This window comes from Polistes dominula, unplaced genomic scaffold (assembly GCF_049000335.1).
Source record: "Polistes dominula isolate Pdom_NZ unplaced genomic scaffold, Pdom_raw_medaka contig_277, whole genome shotgun sequence".
NCBI lineage: Eukaryota > Metazoa > Arthropoda > Insecta > Hymenoptera > Vespidae > Polistes > Polistes dominula.
The window spans coordinates 58,508-78,911 of record NW_028301009.1 but is presented as its reverse complement, the minus strand read 5'-3'; the positions used below and the strand labels follow the sequence as shown (position 1 = coordinate 78,911).

At 40.5% G+C, this 20,404-nt stretch overlaps 1 protein-coding gene across 1 annotated transcript in view; it reads right to left on the bottom strand.

The window, feature by feature from the left end:
• Nucleotides 1–14,759, bottom strand: part of LOC107073552 (pre-mRNA-splicing factor CWC22 homolog) — a 40,595-nt gene extending 25,836 nt beyond the window's left edge. Inside the window, 1 exon segment of the mRNA XM_089174053.1 lies at nt 13,662–14,759. Coding sequence (XP_089030179.1) covers nt 13,662–14,759 — 1,098 coding nt within the window.
• Nucleotides 14,760–20,404: the final 5,645 nt, after the last annotated feature.

Sequence of the window (20,404 nt, the reverse complement as noted above, 5' to 3'; positions counted from 1 at the left end):
GAGCAGTAGGCGACAGGAAAGCGGTTTCCACTGCTCCGGCAAGGCTGCGTCGGGCGTCCTCGAAGGCTCGATCTGCTGCGTCGTTCCAAACCAGCGGACGCCGGCTGCGCTTGGGAAGACCCCGAAGAAGCTGGTTGAGCGGCGCCTGGATGTGAGCAGCGTGCGGTAAGCTCCTTCTGAAGAAATTGATGACGCCCAGGAAGCGTCGCAGTCCTTTTGGTGTGGTTGGCTTCTGGTAGTTCCGTATGGCGTCGATCTTGCGCTCCGGAGGGCGGATGCCGTTGGCGGAGACCTGGTAGCCCAGGATGGTGACGCTGGGCAGGCCAAGCTGGACCTTGTCCACCTTGTAGGATAGGCCGGCCTCCCGTAGACGGTCGAAGAGAATTCGTAAATGACGAAGGTGCTCTTCGTGCGAGGAGGACCGGATGAAGAGGTCGTCGATGTAGCTACGGACGAAAGGTAGGTCGCGAAGTAAGGAGTCCATGAACCGCTGGAACGTCTGTGATGCGTTTCGAAGACCTAGCGGCATCCTCTGGAACTCGTACAGTCCGAATGGCGTCGTGACCGCTGTTTTCTCGATGTCCTCCTTTGCCATCGGAATCTGGAGGTATGCCTCCTGGAAGTCCAGTACCGAAAAGACCGAGCAGCCGCCGCTATCCTCGAGTAAGTCCTCGATGACCGGAAGGGGATAGCGATCCGGAAAGCGTGATGGCGTTGAGCCGACGAAAGTCGCCCGTAGCTCGGAACCCGCCTGTAGGTTTTTCCACCAGGTGCAGAGGGCTGGCCCATGGACTCGACGAAGGCCTGATGACTCCCTGACGCAGGAGGCGGTCGAACGTGGCTTTCGCCGCTGCTAAGCGCTCGCCGGAGAGGCGACGTGGTCGCTCGAAGACAGGCGGTCCGGAGGTTGTGATTCGATGCACCATTGAGGAGCCCTGAAGCGCTGCTCCCCTCTCCGAGGGCTGGGCGAGGTCTGCGTACTCAGCGAGCAGCTTGTCGTAGGCGGTGCGATAGTGGAGATCCGAGGGTCCCGCGATGGCGTCGACCCCGTGAACGGAAGCCTTCCAATAGTGCATCGTCGATTCCTTGGAAGAGGCCGGGTCGACCAGTCGTTGCTTCTGAATGTCCACAAGGAGGCCCGTGTGGTTGAGGAAGTCTGCTCCTAGGATAGGCACGGGCACGTCAACGACGGTGAAAACCCATGGGAACTCGCGCTGAAGACCCAGGTTGAGCGTTAGTAGGCGTCGTCCGTAGGTGTGGATCGGTGACCCGTTGGCCGCGATGAGCTGGAGACTGTCCTGGGACAACGGTCCGGAAACCAGGCGGCGCGGCAGGAGTGATACCACGGAGCCGCAGTCGATGAGCATCACTTGTCTGAGCGAGCTCTCGTGAACGTGGAGGCGGAAGTCCGAAAAGGATCGAGCGGCGCCACCGTGTACCGCCAAGTTGTGCGGCGGCGCTACTCTTTTAACGCCCTGTCCTGTTCGTAGCTGCACGGTGGAGTGCAATTCCGAGCCCTCTCCCGGAATTTCCGATGGTAGCGACACCAGGATGATCTTGCTGGCGCGGTGCCCCCCGAGGCTGCGCGTGACCGGGAGCGTGATCGAGAGCGTGATTGAGAGCGTGATTGACCGCCGAGGGTGACGGTCAGCTGGTGGAATTGATCGGCCATCCGGTGGAGTTGATCGGCTATCCGGTTGTTGGAGATGGTCAGGTTGGCGAGTATCGCGTGCATCGCCGTGTGTTCCCCGTCCACGTTATCCCGCTGAGGTGGAGGCCTCGGAAGAGCGGTGCCTGGCGGAGAGAGACGGCACCCCTGTCGGGTGGCACAGACGCCCGGCACGACCTCGTAGACGCCGTCGGCCCTGGCGGCGAGCTCGTCCAGGTCCATGGTCTGCAGGAGTCGCAGCAGCTGGGAGATTTGCGGAGGCAGGAGGTCGAGCCACCGGACTTTGATGGCGTCGTCACTGACGCTGTCGCCGGCGAGGTGGCGCATGTAGCGGAGAAGCTGAGACGGCGAGCGGCCGCCCATGGTGAGGCCGGAGAACAGCTTCTGCAGCCGTTTCTCCGCGGTGTCGCCGAAACGAACGATGATGTGTTTTTTCAGCTGTTCGTATTTGCCGGTAGCGGGCGGCGTCCTCAGCACATCCTGAAGCTCCTCGACTGTGTCCGGGTCCAACTCTGCTAAAACTGCGTAGTAGCGCTCGTCGTCCGAGTACTTCCCGAAGCTAGTGAAGATGGCCTCTAGCTGCAGGAACCAAAGGTCCGGGCATCGACGCGTGAAGGGTGGATAGCGGCAAGGTCAGCGTCCGGCGTCGCAGGGCTGGCTGGCCTCAGCGCAGGTGCAGGTGCAGGCGGTGGTCAAAGCGTCGGAGGTCGGCTTAGTGGCCGGTGCCGTATTCTGGCGTTCGATGTCGCGCTGGGAAGCCTCGGCGCGTGTGATGGGCATCTTCCTCTCCTTTTTTTTCTTTTTCAAGGCGAAGAGGTGCCGGTGATGAAGGAAAAGTTAGTACTCACGCAGAAGATGGGTAGCGCCGGAGAAAACGTGGCGTTGATGAGCACGTGGTGTTGAAGAGCACGTGGTGTTGAAGAGCACGTGGTGTTGAGAAGATGGTCCTCGGGATCACGTCAGGGTCACCAATTTGGGATTTTCTTTCCCTCGGTTACTAGGCGCGTTAAGGTGCGTTCTCCTTGACGCGAGGAACGGGCCGCGGAGAAAGGAATGGGCCAATGAGACTCCGTGTGGAGGAAAGAAATTTCCGATTATATTTTTAATCCCGTGGGACGATATTTTATTTATCGGCGTGGTGTGCCACGTGGTCACGTACAGAAGATAATGTTTACACACAGAAGATACACAAGCGCGCGATGAGAAGAGTGCGACCGGACGGTGCGACGGACGAGGTAGAAGTGATGATATTTTTCCTGCGTATGCACCGCCACGGCGATCCAGGCATCCGGAAGTAGAGAGAGCAACGGTCGCAGTGGTCACTCTTCCGCTCTGACCAATCAAAGGCGTGGTCAGGCCAATCAGATGCCCCTGCGGAACCGCGTCACGAGGTGCTTGCGTACGTTAGTGCTGGCGGCCGAGAGGTGTCAGCACTTTTCCTGCGCGCGCTGCTACAGCTGCGCGCTGTTGGCCGAGAGGTGTCGGCACTGTGCTGGTGCGAGACGCCACACCTCTTTCAGTAATCGCTCCCACTGAAAACAAATTCTGTTCCAAATCCGGAACAAAAAGAACATTTGAAAGTTGGCGGCTCTCCTCTTTACCGTCCACACACGCGACGATATCTATTGTCCCCATACCCGTCACGGATAAAGTTTCGCCTCCTGCCACTTTCACATATCTTATCTTATCGGCCGGTCTCAATTCTCGAAATATTTCTTTATGTGGCGACATATGTATCGACGCCCCCGAGTCAGCTATCTATATCGATTGTTTTTCATTTGTTGCCTCCAAAGAAAACGCCGCGACATTATATGTTTCTTCAAGATTAGACGGCTTATCCGATTTCTTTTTATTTTCTTTATCAGCAATTCTTTTCTTACATTCACGATACCAGTGTCCTTTTTCATGGCAATAATTACACGAAAATTTTTGTTTTATTTCATCCACTCTGGCTTTACTTTTCTTTTTTTCCCAGTTTGATTACTAGAAACTGCCTTATCGTTGGACCTCCCGGGCTGCAAATTCATATTTCTCACCTTTAACGCTAACGACGATTCTTCTGCTTCGACCGATGTGAGACGCTTATCTTCTCGGATTATTCTTGCGATTAATTTATCTTTCTTCCTCTCTTCTGCAGTTGTACTCTCCCATACCATTCTAAATGTAGAAAACCTCGACGGTAAACTATCTAGGAGTCTCGACATAACCGCGCTATCGGAAGGCTTATCTCCGGCATTTTCGAATTCCTACAAATGCTTTCGAATTTTTCAATACTCGATGCTACCGATTCACTATCAGAAATTCGAAATTTGTAGAATGCTTGCCAGTTGCTCTGCTTCAGATCTTCACTGGTATCCCCGTACAGCGTATTTAGTTTTTCCCAAATTTCTTTCGGCGTGTCACAGTTTATCAAATTTCCATGTAAGGACGTTTCCACCGAGCTAAGGAGAATAACCGACGTTTTAGCACGAAGCGTTTTCCAATCTTTCCATTCCTTTGACGTTTTACTTTCTGGCTCTGTGTCCGTTCCTTTGACAAAATTCGTTAAATCTTCTGCTTCAAGCAAGAACGATACACTGTATTTCCATAAAGCAAAATTTTTTTCATCAAATTTTGTAAGACTATATTTCTCCCTATCTGCCATTTTGTTCTATATTACAATAAAACACAGCCGAGAAAACACACTACGGAACACTACAGAATATTCTTTTACAAGTAACGCGCACGTATCATAACCCAGAAAATAACACTTTAAGCGCAGTGGAAGCGTGCTGGGCCCATAACCTATTGGAAAATTCTATCCAATGATTTCCAACACTCTTGGTTAAGATACTGAACAACTATATTTCAGATATAATAACATGCATTACATAAAAGAACAAAAGAAAACTAAGAATAAGAAACGCTACGTCCACGCATTTCGGTTGACGTCCTATAACTAACAACGCACGCACTTCGAGACGTACAGCACACAAAAAAAAACAACGGAAGAACAATGTAGCGTCTACGAGTCCACTGTCACGACGCCACGCGGCACTCTCAATACTACATTAGCCTAAATATTCTTCCAATATTAATAATTAAAAGAGTGATAAGGAGAGGTTCGGCGAAAGAAACGGCGGAGAGATTGCTTGATAGAATAGGGGCAGGAGTGAAGGTAGAGGAGGTGGAGGAGATAGGAAAGTGGAGGAGGGAAGGGGAGGAGACAGTTCTGAAGGTGAAGCTAAGTAATGTGGAGGAGAAAAGAGAAGTGATGTGGAAAAGGAGCAGGCTCCAAGGGAGAAGGGAGCTAGTAGGGAATGATTGGACGTGGAAAGAGAGGAAAATGCAATGGATGCTTAGGGAGGTGGGGAGAGGGAGGCAAGGAAAGGGAGGAGGGTAAGAGTGGGGTATGGGAAGATATTCATAGATGGAAGGATATAGGTATGGGACGAAGAAAAAGAGGCGTTGAAAACTGGTAGGGAGGAGGGGGTATAAGGGAAGGGAAGGAGAGAGGAAGGAAGAGCAGGGAGAAGAGAAAGGTAGTGAACGAAAGCTGGGAAAAAACTAATGAAAGGGGGGGTGAGATAGGAGAAGGGAATTGGAAGATAGGGTTCTGGAATGTAGCAGGCCTAATGAAAAAGGATAAGGACTTTTGGAGAGAAATAGAAAAGTGGGAAGTAATTGTTTTAATCGAGACATGGATGGTGGAAAAAAGCTGGGAGAAGGTAAAGAGAAGATATCCGGGGGGATATGTGTGCACGGTGCAGGGGGCAAAGAGGAGATATAAGAGGGGAAGAGGGATAGGGGGAATGGTCGTGGGGGTGAGGAAGGAGATGGCGAAGGAGGGGGAGGGGGTCAAGGAGATAAGTATAGAAGAGATTGAGAGGGTAGTAGGGAAGCTGAGGGAAGAAAAAGCGGCGGGAATAGATTCAATTCCTAACGAGGCATGGAAGCTTGGAGAAAGAAAGGGTCTGGAGATGATAAGGGCGGTCTGCAATGGGGTGTGGAGAGACGCGGGCTGGCCGGAGGAATGGAAGGAGGGGCTAATAATACCGATAGTGAAGAGAGGAGAAGGTGAGAAGGTGACGGATTATAGAGGGATAACACTCATGCCGTCTCTGTATAAAGTGTACGCAGCACTTATCTGATGGGAAGACAAGGGAGGAGAGAGAGGAGGAAGCTGGTGGCAGCGTTCCTAGACTTTAAGGCGGCTTTTGATTCGGTGGATCGGGAGGTGCTGCTGCGTGGGATGGAGAAGAGAGGGATAAGAGAAGGGCTCAGAGAAAGGGTGAAGGAAGTGCTAAATGAAACGGCGAGTAGGGTGAAGGCAGGGGGTGAGGGAGTGATAGTTTCTGGACGGCAAAAGGGGTCAGGCAGGGGTGCCCAATGAGCCCGATGCTCTTTAACCTTCTGATTGCAGACTTAAAGGAGGAGCTGTTGAAAGGAAGATGAGGTGGGGTAAAGGTGAGAGGGAGGAGGATTTGCTCACTGACTTATGCAAATGATGTGGTTTTGTTGGCGGAAATGGAGGAAGAAATGGAGAGTATGCTGAGGAGAATGGAGGGATACTGCGATAAGAAGAAATTGGAGGTCAGTGTTGAGAAAACGAAGATTGTGAGATTTAGGAGAGGAGAGGGAAGAAATAGAGAGATAGACTGGAATTGGAAGGGGAAAAGAATAGAGGAGGTGAAGGAATTCAGGTATCTAGGCTATGTGTTCAGAAAGAATGGAGGTCAGGAAGGACACGTGAAGGAGAGGGTGAAGAAGGCAGGGGTCGCAATGAGGCAGATTTGGGGATTGGGAAGGAGGATGTTCGGCAAGGATTGGGTGAGGAGGTTGTGGCTATTTGACACGCTAGTGTGGACGGTGTTAAGTTTTGGAGCGGAGATATGGGGGTGGGAGGCAAGGGAAAGAGATCGAGGGGGTGCAGGAAAGATTTTTGAGGTGGACTGTGGGAGTAGACTGGAGGACACCAGGGTACATGGTAAGAGAAGAAGGGAAAGAGACAAATTGGAAATAAAGGCGGCGAAGAGAGCGTGGAAGTACGAGGAGAAATTAAGGAGAAGAGAGGGAAGTGAGCTGGCGAGAGAATGTTGGAAGGAGGCGCAGGAGAGAGAAAGGGAGGAGCAAGTACAGAAGTCAAAGTGGGAAGTAGAGAGGATAAAGTTTAAAGAGAGGATAGCGCAGGACGGGGTGTAGGTGGTGGAAAGGTGGGAGGAGATTGAGAGGGAGGAAAGAAGGCGACAGGAGGTTGAGAGATGGGAGAAAATACTAGAGTCCAGATACAACGTGTGGTACAAGACGGTGGTAGCGGAGGGTTTGCCAGGATATTGGGTAGGAAAGTGGAGTGAAGAGAGAAAAGAAGAGTGGCGAGATTTAGATTGGGGAATGAGATGAGGGAAGGGGAGATATTGGGAGGAGGAGAAGAAGAAAAAATGTAGGGTGTGTGGTTGGGAGAGAGAGACATGGGAGCATGTGTTGGAGGGCTGCAATAGAGCTGTTGGGGAGGAGGACGGGAGATGAGTGGAAGAGAGGATAAAGGAAATTTTGGATAAGAGTGGGATGGGGGAGGAGTGGATGAAGAGGATTGGGAGTATGAGAGAGAAGAAGGAGAGATAAGGATGGGAATAAGGGAGGAAGAAGGGGAGGTTTGGAACGGGTGAAGGGGGAAGGGAGGAAGGGAAAATGAGGGAGAGGGTAGTGTTAAGATAGGTTAAGGAGATAATTGTAAAAGGAGTGTAACCCTTCGGGGAAACAGTAAATAAATCTATCTATCTATCTATCTATCTATCTATCTATCTATCTATTAAATAAAAAGATTTATTTTAAAATAAATTTTTAAAATTAATGTTTTTAATTGAAATAAAATTTTGTTTAATGATTATAGAAAATAAATGAATTATATTTTTAGGGTATGAACCTACTAGCTTAAAAATTAGCTTATTTATATTTAATGAAGATAAAAAATTTATGTAATTTATCCTTTCCAAATAATCCTTTTAATCAGGCACATCATTTTAATTTTATATTTATAAATCAAAATAACTGAACATTATGTCCGATTAAAGTAATAAATTGTAAATTTATTTAAGAAAATAAAATTTTTCTAATGTTTATTTATATTTGATAATAATTTTATCACTTAAAATTTCAAAAATTTTTATGCAATTTAACATTAAAATATAAAATTTTTATTTTTATTAAATAATTCTACATACAAAGAGCTAAATTTTTAAATTTTTTAATAAGAAAATTAAATAGTTCAATACTAAGGTTTTTGAACTGTTGAATTTATTCGATTGGTGTAATTTTTATTGAATTTTTTACAGTAAAGATTAAGGTTGAGTGTAGTTTTAGGTTTAAATAGAATTAAGATTTGCCTAATTACTGATTTTCTCAGTTTCAAGTCAAATTTTTTTATTTTTATTAAATTAATCTACATATAAAAAGCTAAATCATTAAATTTTATAATGAGGAAATTAAATAGATTTAAAATGATTATGTGATTATTTGAATATAATAAATAAAATAAAAATATAAAAATATAATTTTAATAAAAAAAAAATAATAACATATATATAAAAACTTATAATTATATCTTTAATAATTAAAAATTAATAACATAAATTATAATTATAAAAATTGATATTAATATTTATTTTCAATCAATTCAATTCGTTTATTCTGCTTATAAGTTACATACTCGTAGCAGAGTGAGTTCTTTGTACATTCATTCATGATCTATAAATAAAAATGTTTAAATTCAGAAAGTTTCGCGCGCGTATTTGACGGTCAGATTGTAAGAGGGTATATTATTCGTTCATGATAAAAGCCCTTAACATTTACGCATTCACAACATATGTATACAAAGCCTTGAAGTCTCTAGTTTCTGTTAGATTACAAACTGTCACTAAAGAGTTTGCAGAGTTCTTTATGATGCTCTCCAGGTAATGTTCTCGCATGCTACGGTAAGTAGGGCACTCGAATAAAAAGTGGCTAGCTGTTTCATTAACTTTTAAATTGCAAATAGAGCACAACACTCTTTGGTCGATTAAATATGATTCGCCCTTGTACGAAAATTTTAATACATAGATAGTAGAAAGTCTTAGTTGCGCTAAGATCTTTGCAGCGTGGAGCATATTTCGGTTATATAAGTACTTAGCAGCCGTACCTTGGGTTACTCTCAACACTCTGCATGTTTAAGATTCTGTGCTGAGGCATTTATTGAGATCCTGAGCCCTCAGTAACTGTGCAAACTTTTCGCATGCATAACTTTCCTTTTCTTGCCAATATTCTGAGTTCAAATTTTCCCACATGTAAGTTAGACCTATTGGCTCTAGCATTTTGTTGAATTGGGCTACCCAATTGTATTTTATGTTTATCGTATTATCGTTTCCAAATAGGTGTATCTGGTGTAACAAGCAGAGTCGTGGGAGTCTGCGTTGATCCATTTGTAATAATTTGCCCACCCATTTCCATGCATATTTAAAAACTTGTAACGCCACTTTTGCGAGGCTTAATTCTAAACGCAACAATCCATTAGGTGTACATCTCGGCAGTGCCAGGACCCTTTTGAAGTAATTCGTCTGTACTATTTCCATTTCGTTCAAATGTCTGAGCCCACAAATATGAGCCGAATATAGAAGTGTCGAAGCAATCAGGCTGTTGTACAGTTTTATACGCCCCTCCCACGAGTCCGCCTGGGATTTGCCCAGTATTTGCAACGTTGTGCCTATCGCCATATTTGCATTTCGGACCGCTGACTCTCTCGCTGTTCTACCCAATCCGGAAGAGGAAAACTGGAAGCCTAAGTACTTATATACCTTTACGACCTTGAGGGGGGTTTTATTAAACGCGAAGGTTTCGTTTGAGGCTCAGCTTCCTCTGTAGAAATTTACGACTTCAGTCTTCGACGTGTTTACTTCTAGACCATTTGCAGCACAATACTTTTCTAGGACTATTATTATTTTCCTCAAGGTTACTGGGGTTCTAGCCAGTGCTACAGCATCGTCCGCGAATAGCAGTGGTATAATATCGTTCACTCCGTCAATGTTTATACCGCCCAAGTCAGCTCCTCTAAGGGCTTTCTCCATATCGGAGATGAATAGAACGAATAACAGTGGACTTAGTATTTCCCCTTGAAGAATGCCCTCAGTAACATCGATTGGCCTGGATAGTTCCATGTTTATCTTTACGCGAAAGGAAGCGTGGTCATAAAGCGATCTCAGCACCCGGATGAATTTCGAGCTGACCCCCAGTTTGTGTAACTTTGACCAAAGAAGCGAATGTTTAATTGAGTCAAACGCGCGGCGGAAATCCACAAAAAGGGCATATAGAATACCTTTATTGAATCTTAATTGGAAATGTACCGCCGACTGTAGGACATAAATATTATTTATCCAGCTGCGTTTATTCCGAAAGCCGCACTGTGATTCCGGCAGCACACTTCTGCTTTCAGCCCAACTACGCAGTCTCTTGGCTAAGACCTGGGTGAATATCTTCGATATGAAATTACAAAGTGCGATACCTCTATAATTTCCTGGGTCTTTTTTGCATCCTTTTTTGTGAATCAGCGTGAGAATTGAGCGCGCCCATTTTTTCGGCATTTGTTCCTTATTAATGATATTGTTGAACAGTGATTGAATATAGTTTAACCAAGGCCGCGGTAAATTGTGGTAAATTGCGCTGTTATGTTATCCTCACCTGGAGATTTTTCTGGTTTACATTTTTTCAAAGCCTCGATAATTTCTGGGATCGATATTTCTGAATCTAACAGCGTGTCAGCAACTTCAGCATATATCACCTGTAGGCTAGGTCTGGGCGGGAATATTTGCCTATAGAACAACTCCCACTCCTTCAAATCTACCAGGTTCGGAGTAAAGGTGCTAGTTTTACATCTACGCACAGCCTGCCAGAATTCTTTTGAATTCTTTACCCCAGCGAATCTATTCTTCAATTCTTTGTAATAGTAAGCTTTTCTAATGGCGATTGAGAGTTTGTACTCTTTTTTTGCTTTGAGATAATCGGCTTGCAGTAAGTTGTTATTCCTATCCGAATTTTTAATCTCCCGAAGCAGTTTTTGGGCTTTTCTTTTATGGTCCAGGATCTCTTTATTGAACCAAGGGGCATGAAACTTCCGCACATTGGATCTTTTTACTTCCTTCCACATTCCGGATTTCAGAGCCGCCTTTTGAATTGCTGTCGATAGGATATTACTCTGCTCATCCACTGATAAATTGTCAGTGTTTGTAAAGGCTTCCACTGGTACTCTTAAATTATTTAATAGGTCTTGGTATTCAGCAAACTTGCTCGGTTCCCATTGAAATTTTGGTTGCTTATTATATGTTGTACTTTTTTCCTGTTCTTTATTTGCATACTCTCCAGTGTTGAGTGGCAGTTGCAGGCTTACTCCAATTGGGAAATGATCCGATCCCGTAACGATTTGCAAAACCTCAAAATTTTCTACAATATCCATGAACTGTGTATTGATCCAACATAAATCAATTGTACTTTGACCGTTATGGCTCTCAAAAGTATACTCGCCTTTTAGGTCTCCTATCGTTCGGCCATTTAACAGAATAAAACCATTACTTTCCATAAAATTACTTAGTTCTTTATCCCGTGAATTTACTTTGAGATCTTAAGAATTCCTCTGATTATTAAGCACAGTATTTTCTACAACCTCTGCCTCAAGGTCACCAATCAGGCCAAGTCTTGCGTTGAAATCGCCTGCAATTACAATTGAAACATTTTTATAGTCCGTGATAATTTCGTCTAAAATTAGTTGTAGCGATTCTAGCGCAATGTTTATGTCATAGTTAAGTCTCCAATAGATAGTTCCCAACACATAATTTACAGTCCTTTTACGGACACACACAAAGACATACATTTCTGATTTTCCTATTAACATCATATTGTAATCCTTATGGCTTAAAACCATAAAACCACCACTCGCACGGCCAGTACTTTTTCTTTGACTGCTTCTGAATATTCGCAGTTGTAATTGTCCCAAGGCGCCGGTGCTGCGGCTATCTTCTGCGAGACCCACGTCTCAGAGATGCCTAGAAAGTCAGGTCTTGTTGGGAAGCTCGCTGTGCCTAGGTTTCGTATCCCGTAGATGTTCCAGAAGATTGCTTGGAATACTGGGGTCGGAGGGGGGCCATCCTTTGTCGTTTTTGCTCTGCTGTCCTTTGGATTGGTTTTTTGCCACTGGCTGGATATTGTTAGAGTCAGCCTGCCAGTGGATAGTTGTCCACTGATGATAGTTGTCATCTGATGGTTTTATTACGTATCGTGGCTCTCTTCCCTGTCTTCTCGGCTTTTTTGGCTCTAGCCCTTAAGCCCAGGAAGATCTTTCGATCATCTGGTGTGCGATCTGGCTCGATGAATACTTGTTTCCGTTTAGCTTGTCTTTCTTCAGTTTTAAAATCGTACGTTTAATATCGGATGACTTCAGTTGGACAACAACGATGGAGCGCGTCCCAGGTTTGGACACCATTCTCGCCGAGAGCACCTGGTCTTCAAAACCGAATGTTGCTTGTAAGAATGTGTGGACCTCGGTTAACAAAGTCTGGGTTTTTGCTCGAAGACCTTTAATCACGATATTATCTCTCCTACGATTTCTTTCCATCTCGTTTGCCCAGGTAGCTACCTCCTTAACCCTTTTGCACACTTTCACGTAAAGGGGGGTTGGTGGATTGGAATTTGATGTTTCTTCTATTGCCTTGATTCTACGTTCCATGTCTATGATGTATTTGTCTTTCCGGGGGCTTTTCTCCAGTTTGTCGAGCCTTGCTCTTGTGTCGTCCTGAAAATCTTTGGTTTTCTGTTGGAAAACTCTGAACCTTTCATCCGCTTTTCCATATCGGCTTTCAAGCTTTCTATTGATTTTTGGAATTCTTGTAGCTGCATAGAAATAGTCGTGATGATGTTCCCTGACATAGCGTCCAGGTAAGCTTTAAGTTCCGGGTCTAGAGCTTTTGGTGGTGAGTTGTTTTCGCTGTCCCTGTTGTGACTGTCTAAGAGAGGTTTTCCTTGCTCTTTGCCCGCTGCGTGGCAAAAAGAGTCCAGATGTTTTGTGTTGTATCGCTTTACAGGTGAGAAAGATAGGTTTTCAGAGTCTGTCGGTGACGTTTCCTCACTACGCGTACGCTTACGTATGCGATTCACGCTCTTCGGAGTAGCGGAATTTGAAGTTGCAAAATACTCTGTGAGCTTTCTTTTGTTCTTCTCACCTTCTTTCTCCAGTTGTTCGGTATTGTTCGGACGGCCTCTCGATTTCGTATTTACCGCGTCGGGCTGTGCTGCCAGATCGTGGGTAAATCGTACCCTCTCCCTGTGCCACTGTGGGATTGCACACAATGAAAGTTACCCATGTCCGTGTGTTCGGGATGTCGAAAGAAGTCAGGTGTAACCGAAGTTGGCGGGCACGCCGGAGTGGTACACTATGAAAGCGACTCATGTCCATGTGTTCGGACGCACGAATGCACACAACATTACTACAAAGCGCCATCTGGCCCATATTAATATTTATAATAATAATATTAATTTAATAATTAAAAAAAAAGAAATATTTATATCTTATAACAAGTTATTATATAGCATAAAATAATTAATTAATAACAAATAAATTTTCTATTTGGTATGAATATATGGATAAAGTAAATAGTTACTGTAAGGCCCATTAATATATTTAAATAAAAATTTATGTAAAAAATATATACATATAATCTAATATAAATATATAAAAGTGTATTATATTTATTATAATAAATACACATGTTTATTAAAATATATGGAATTATTTTATATATTATGAATTTATATGCCAAATAATTAAAAATTTTTAAATATATTAATAAATATTAATTAATTAAAGTTTAATCAATAGATATATAGAAAAATATATAAATATTTATATTTGTACAATAATTATTTAATAATTTAAATTTATTCTTTATCCATAGGAATAATATATAGATAAAATAAATATACTTCTGTCATTTAAAACAAGAATTTTATTGCTCAATTGTTTATATTTTTCCTTATTAGCTACATAATTACTGTCAAACTTGAAAACATTTAAAATGTCTTGCGAATCTATTGCTTCGTCTAATTGTATGAGATGCGTGAATTGATTTTCTTCCTCTACAAGATCTAATTCTGGAGGAATTGCTGGATGATTTTTGAAGCCATCCTTTCGAATTTGAAACATGACTTCAATCATATATTGAACACGTTTATCCAATTGACCCTCGTGCAATAAATTTTTCAACATTTCCATAATAACTTCTATACCTTTACGAGATACTTCTGTTAATTTCATACCACATTTTTTCAAGAATGCTATGGCAACTTCTACAAAATCATCCGTAGGTGTTTCAACGAGTAACGTTAAAATCTCCAAAGGTAAAATTTCGTGTGCTACACGTTGATTCAAAAGATGTGCGACAAATGTTCCAGATGATATACAGAGAGGTTTGTCATTTCTACGAAAACCATGTTTAAATTGTATAATTAGTCGCTTCAATATTTGTTCACCAATATTAGGAAATTTAGAATTAATAATAGCTGTAAGTGCTGCTTAAACAGGAGTTTAAGTTGGAGAAGCAGCTTGAGCTTGTATAATAGAACGAGCTAACAAACCTCTTCCCCTAACAATATTTTCTCTTAAAAGTTCCCTTGTTATAAGACCAATATAGCTCACGTTAACTTTATTAATACTACCCTGAATTGATTTCTTTAAGGCTTCCCATGCAATCCGCTGATACGCAGCACCAGACTTGTCTGTTATATTTGCTTGCATCATACGCAATTTTGCTGGTGGTATATAGGCACCCCCTGTTTTTGCTGTTAATACATCATGAGTCCTTTTCCGATTCTCCGGCATTGTTTCTGTTGTAATTTTTCTTTCCGAATATTTATTAGAATATTTACCCGAATGTTTATCTAAATGTTTATCTGAACGTCTTTCTGAACGTCTATCCGAATATCTTTCTGAACGTCTTTCCGAACGCCTATCTGAGCGTCTCTCCGAATGTCTATCAGAATATCTGTCAGAATATTTATCCGAATATTTATCCGAACGTTTATCTGAATATTTTTCCATGTTTTTTTTTAAAATAATATAATTAAATTTGTTCACTATGAACAAAGAAGAAGAAAAAATGGATACCAATTCATACGGTGAATTCACGGTGATGCAGCTTAAAGAGCGGCTTCGGGAATCGAATTAACCCACGGTAGGCTCGAAGGCGGAGTTGATTTCAAGGCTAATGGACATTGAGTTAAGCAGAGTGCGAGTTTCAAGAAATTCGGGAGAGGAGTTTCAGGATGAAGCGCATGCAATCTTTTCGAGAAAAGACAAGAACTACGAGGCTGCCCTCTGCGGCGCAACCACGAGCGCTGAGGAACGAGAAAGTTTGCTTCGTCAGGAGATAAAACAGTTGCAGCAGAAGATGGAGGAGCTCTCTCAGCAATTAACGACTGCTCCGGTCGAGAGAAGAGGTTGGACGCGATTCATTCGCGATGAGGCGCGAGGAATTAAGTCGCCCGCAGATAGGATTGACGACGGTCGCGGAGATGCTAAGTTATTACGACGGTGAGACTCCCTACGATCACTGGGAACGGCAGTTCCTTGCCTTAAAAAGGATACACCATTTATCTGACGGAGAAGCAACAGTGCTGTTTAGGCTACGGTTAAAAGGGAAAGCTGCAGAGTGGTTTCACTCGAGAGCGGAGTATGCTGACATGACGAACGAGGAACTGCTATATGAAATAAGGAAGATGTTTCGACATCTTCCTTCTTGTGTCGATAGGAAAAGGGAGTTTATGCGACGACGGTGGAAGCATGGTGAACGCTTCAGTGAATATTTCCATGATAAGGTGATCCTGGGGAACTGTGCGTCCGTAAGTGAGGAAGAACTGATCGAATATCTGATCGACGGAATCCCTGACACGACCTTGCAGAACACGGCGAGGATCAGGGGATTCCGAGACAGATCCGAACTTTTACTGCATTTGAGAAGATACAGTTGCCGACGGGGCCCGAGGCTAACCGGGCATGGAGGAGGCTGGAAGAAGCCGAAGGAAAGTCAACAGGGCGCAGACCTATGGGAATGGTGGGGCAGCAAAGACCGGGTGGACAACAACGAATCTTCGACGACTGTCACAATTGCGGAGAGAGAGGACATCGAGCGGCATTCTGTCCGTCGAGGGATAGGGGCATGAGATGTTACAGCTGCCAGGGTTTCTTATTTCTTCTTTCTTCTTATTTCTTTCCACGTCTTTTATATTAGAAATGACCTACACCACTTTTGAGAGGGAAGATGCTTACAAATCCTACTGACCAATAGCATAAGGATCCACCCCATAGTCCACCGACAGATACAGCCTATGGTTTTTGGTAGTGGGAACTATGCATACAGAAACTTAATCTAGCACATCGGAATGTTACCCATTTTTATGGTTTCGCATATTTAACACAGGTATCTGAAATTCTCCAAAGGGTCCCGACACTGCCCACATGGTTTTTTATTGCATCAATATATCCTGATAATCCTTAAGCTTCGTTTATGGTTTTATGGCCTACCTGATCTTTTCAGTTAGTCTGAATAGAGTTTTCCTTTTCAATAAAATAAGATATACAGAAACTACGTAAGATATACAAAAACTAAATACTAGTTTTTTTGTCTACACCTGCTAAACTTAAAACTCTTCTACATTCGGCCATTCTGCAAATCTTCGGTCCCCGAAGATTAGGTTTCTTCTTCGTATTGTTTATCGCGTTCTTTTCTCTTTCTCAATAGGTCGTTTTCCAACGTGAAATCTTCATATGGTTGTGGTTCTGCAATCGTCCTAATCGTTTCTATTTTTTTTCTTCGAATATCAACATTGTTACGTCTTTTTCAATCTCTTCTTTTTTGAAGTGAAAACTTCTTTAGAATGAGAGTAATCTGAAAAGTAAATAAACGGAAACGGAGCTATGTAACGAAGCTATGTAACGAAGCTATGTAACGAAGCAATGTAACGAAGCTATGAAACGGCTGCTATACTAAATAATGAGAGAAAAAGAGACAAACATATAGGATTTAGCCTGCGAGAGAATGAAACGGAATATAGCTATACAGTTTTTCCTATTCTCGGTTTCCTCTGTATGCTATGCCTCGTAGTTATCGCTCCTGGTTGTATATGTGTGTGTTTGTGTGCGACTGCATACTACAAAGCGTGGACACGTATTCTTTCGATACTCGAAATGTTTGTAGGTAGGAGCGATAGAAGGGTAGAAGAATGAACAGAGATAAGCACGTAGGTATGCGACAAAAGTATAAGGTCGAAACGAACCGACGCGTCGGTCGAAATAAAGAAAGAAGGTGCGTGGTCTGTTTTTATTTTACCAAACGTGGTATTTCTTTTCTATTTAAAAATGTTTCTATGTTATTGAAAAATAAATACTAAATTATATATTTCGCAAATATTGTAATTAACAATTACGAAATATATAGAATATAATAATTGTATTGTCTGCAATATTTTACAAAAAATGGAATGATTATCAGATACATCAAAGAAAAAAATTAAACAACATTGTAGAATATTTTTCTTATAAATATCCAAAGACATGTTTTTTAATTATAATGTTTGCGTATTTAGAAAATTTGTACTAATTTTTCAATATATTAAAATCATTTTTAAGATGTTAAGCGCCCAGTGTGAATCGGTGGAGCTTACCACGGAGCTGAAATCTGAGTCTCGTAGTGTACACAGTTCGATAAGCTGAGAAAGCGATACGATTCAATGCATTTTTTAAATTTTTCGTAGTTCAGATCTTTATTAAGACGAGAGTATTTAGAAAGATAAGTTTGTGGTTCAAAGAATAAGGACGAGATATGTTATAAATAATAAGGGTCTCGAAGTGTGGTAGGCTACAGAGTTAAAAAAACATTTCTAGAAAAAATCTTTATTAGATCTTTCATTGCATTTTACCATAACCTTCGTTCAGTCTAGCAGTATTTTGAAAAAAATGTAAAAGAAAATGTTTTTCTTTTAGCATATACTAAATAATTTTCTATACCCTGACTACATCATCAAAAATGTCGTTAGTTTACTTGAATTTGATTCTAAACTAACAAAAAATTTCCGTTTTTTATTAAAAAAATTTCTATAAAAAAAAATCTATAAAATTTCATTCAAAGTGCTGAAAAAAGTATGTACTAGTCACAGATACCAAAAGGTTGTTTGAGGCTTGACTGCAGCATAGATAAGTTTTAAAGTTTACAAAAATTGGATGTAAATATCTTAGAAAAATTTAGTATTTATACTAAAAAAAATTCCTATAATTAAAAATCGATAAAAATACAAAAATTAGATGCCAATATATAATATATTAGTTGATTCTTATATCTTGAATAAAAAGAATTCATGTATTTAAAATCGATTGAATTGCAAAGAAAAATGATAGATTACTATTGTACATTATACAGCAATCTAAAGATGTTTGTATATTTACTGCATCATAGAAAAATTTGTTAGTCTACAAAAATTCGATGACCGAATCTTCAAAATATTTCGTATTTTTAAATATACATATACAGCCTATGATGAAAAATCGATTAAATTACAGTGATTATGTGAGAAAATGTATCTAATTTGCGGAAATTATAAAAGTTTTACTGTATCTTGACATCATTATAGAAAAATTATAGCATTACAAGAATGAGATTCTAATATACTAGGAGATTCTTATATCTTTAATGAATTGTTTATTTGAGATATAAGATCGACTTAATTAAATTGAAAATGCTAGATTACTATTGTACATTATACGGCAATCTAAAGATGTTTTATATTTACTGCATCATAGAAAAATTTGTTAGTCTACAAAAATCCGATGTCCTAATCTTTAAAATATTTCGTCTTTTTAAATATATATATGCAACCTATGAGAAAAAATCGATAAAATTATAGTTATTATGTGAAAAAATGTATCTAATTTTCGAAAATTATCAAAGTTTTACTGTATCTTGACATGAATAAAGAAAAATTATGGGATTACAAGAATTAGTTTCTAATATATTAGGAGATTCGTATATCTTTTATGAATGAATACTTGTGATATATGATCGATTTAATTACTAGTGAAATTTAAGATTACTATTGTACATTATACAGCAATCTAAAAATGTTTGTATATTTACTGCATCATAGAAAAATTAGTTAGTCTACAAAAATCCGATGTCCTAATCTACTAAATATTTCGTCTTTTTAAATATATATATATGCAACCTATGATGAAAAATCGAATAAGTTACAGTTATTATGTAAAAAAATATATTTTTTTTCGGAAATTATAAAAGTTTTACTGTATCTTGATAGGATTAAAGAAAAATTATGGGATTACAAGAATTAGATTCTAATATATTAGGAGATTCGTATATCTTTAATGAATTGTTTATTTGAGAAATAAGATCGACTTAATTAAATGGAAAATGATAGATTACTATTGTACACTATACAGTAATCTAAAGATGTTTGTATATTTACTGAATCATAGAGCAATTTGATAGTCTACAAAAATCTGATGTCCTAATCTACTAAATATTTAGTCTTTTTAAATATATATATGCAACCTATGATGAAAAATCCATTCAATTACAGTTATTATGTCAATAAATATATCTAATTTTCTCAAATAATAAACTTTTAATGTATCTTGACATTATTAATGAAAAATTATGTGATTACAAGATTAGATTCTAATATATTAGGAGATTCGTATATGTTTTATAAATGAATATTTGTGATATATGATCGATTTAAATACAAGTAAAATGTTAGATTACTATTAAACATTATACAGCAATCTAAAGATAATTGTATATTTACTGCATCATAGAAAAAATTGTCAGTCTACAAAAATCCGATGTCCTAATCTTCAGAATATTTCATCTTTTTAAATATATATATATATGCAACCTATGATGAAAAATCGATTAAATTACAGTTATTATGTAAAAAAATGTATCTTATTTGCGGAAATTATAAAAGTTTTACTGTATCTTGACATCATTATAGAAAAATTTTAGCATTACAAGAATGAGATTCTAATATACTAGGAGATTCTTATATCTTTAATGAATTGTTTATTTGATATATAAGATCGACTTAATTAAATAGAAAATGATAGATTACTATTGTACATTATACCGCAATCTAAAGATGTTCTTATATATACGCCATCATAGAAAAATATGTTAGTCTACAAAAATCCGATGTTTTAATCTTCAAAATATTTAGTTTTGTTAAATATACATATACAAAATATGATGAAAAATCGAATAAGTTACAGTTATTATGTGAAAAAATGAATCTAATTTGCGGAAACTATAAAAGTTTTACTGTATCTTGACATCATTATAGAAAAATTATAGGATTACAAGAATGAGATTCTAATATACTGGGAGATTCTTATATCTTTAATGAAAAGGATATTAGTGTGTCACGTCTCGAGAAGAGATTTCACGAGTGGCTGCTGTCACCAGTTCTTACTTGAAGAGTAAGAACGAATTTAGAGATTTCTCAACCGGTCACGACCTTGCAGTCGTTTACTCGGATAAGAGAAAGAAAGTCAATGCCTGTTTTTGGGTCAGCCTGCTTATCCAGTACTTTACCCGGGATAGGCTTTACTCGCGGATACCGGAGCGTCGGACGTCAATATGTCAAAGAAAACTCAACCCTGGATGTTAACCAAATCTT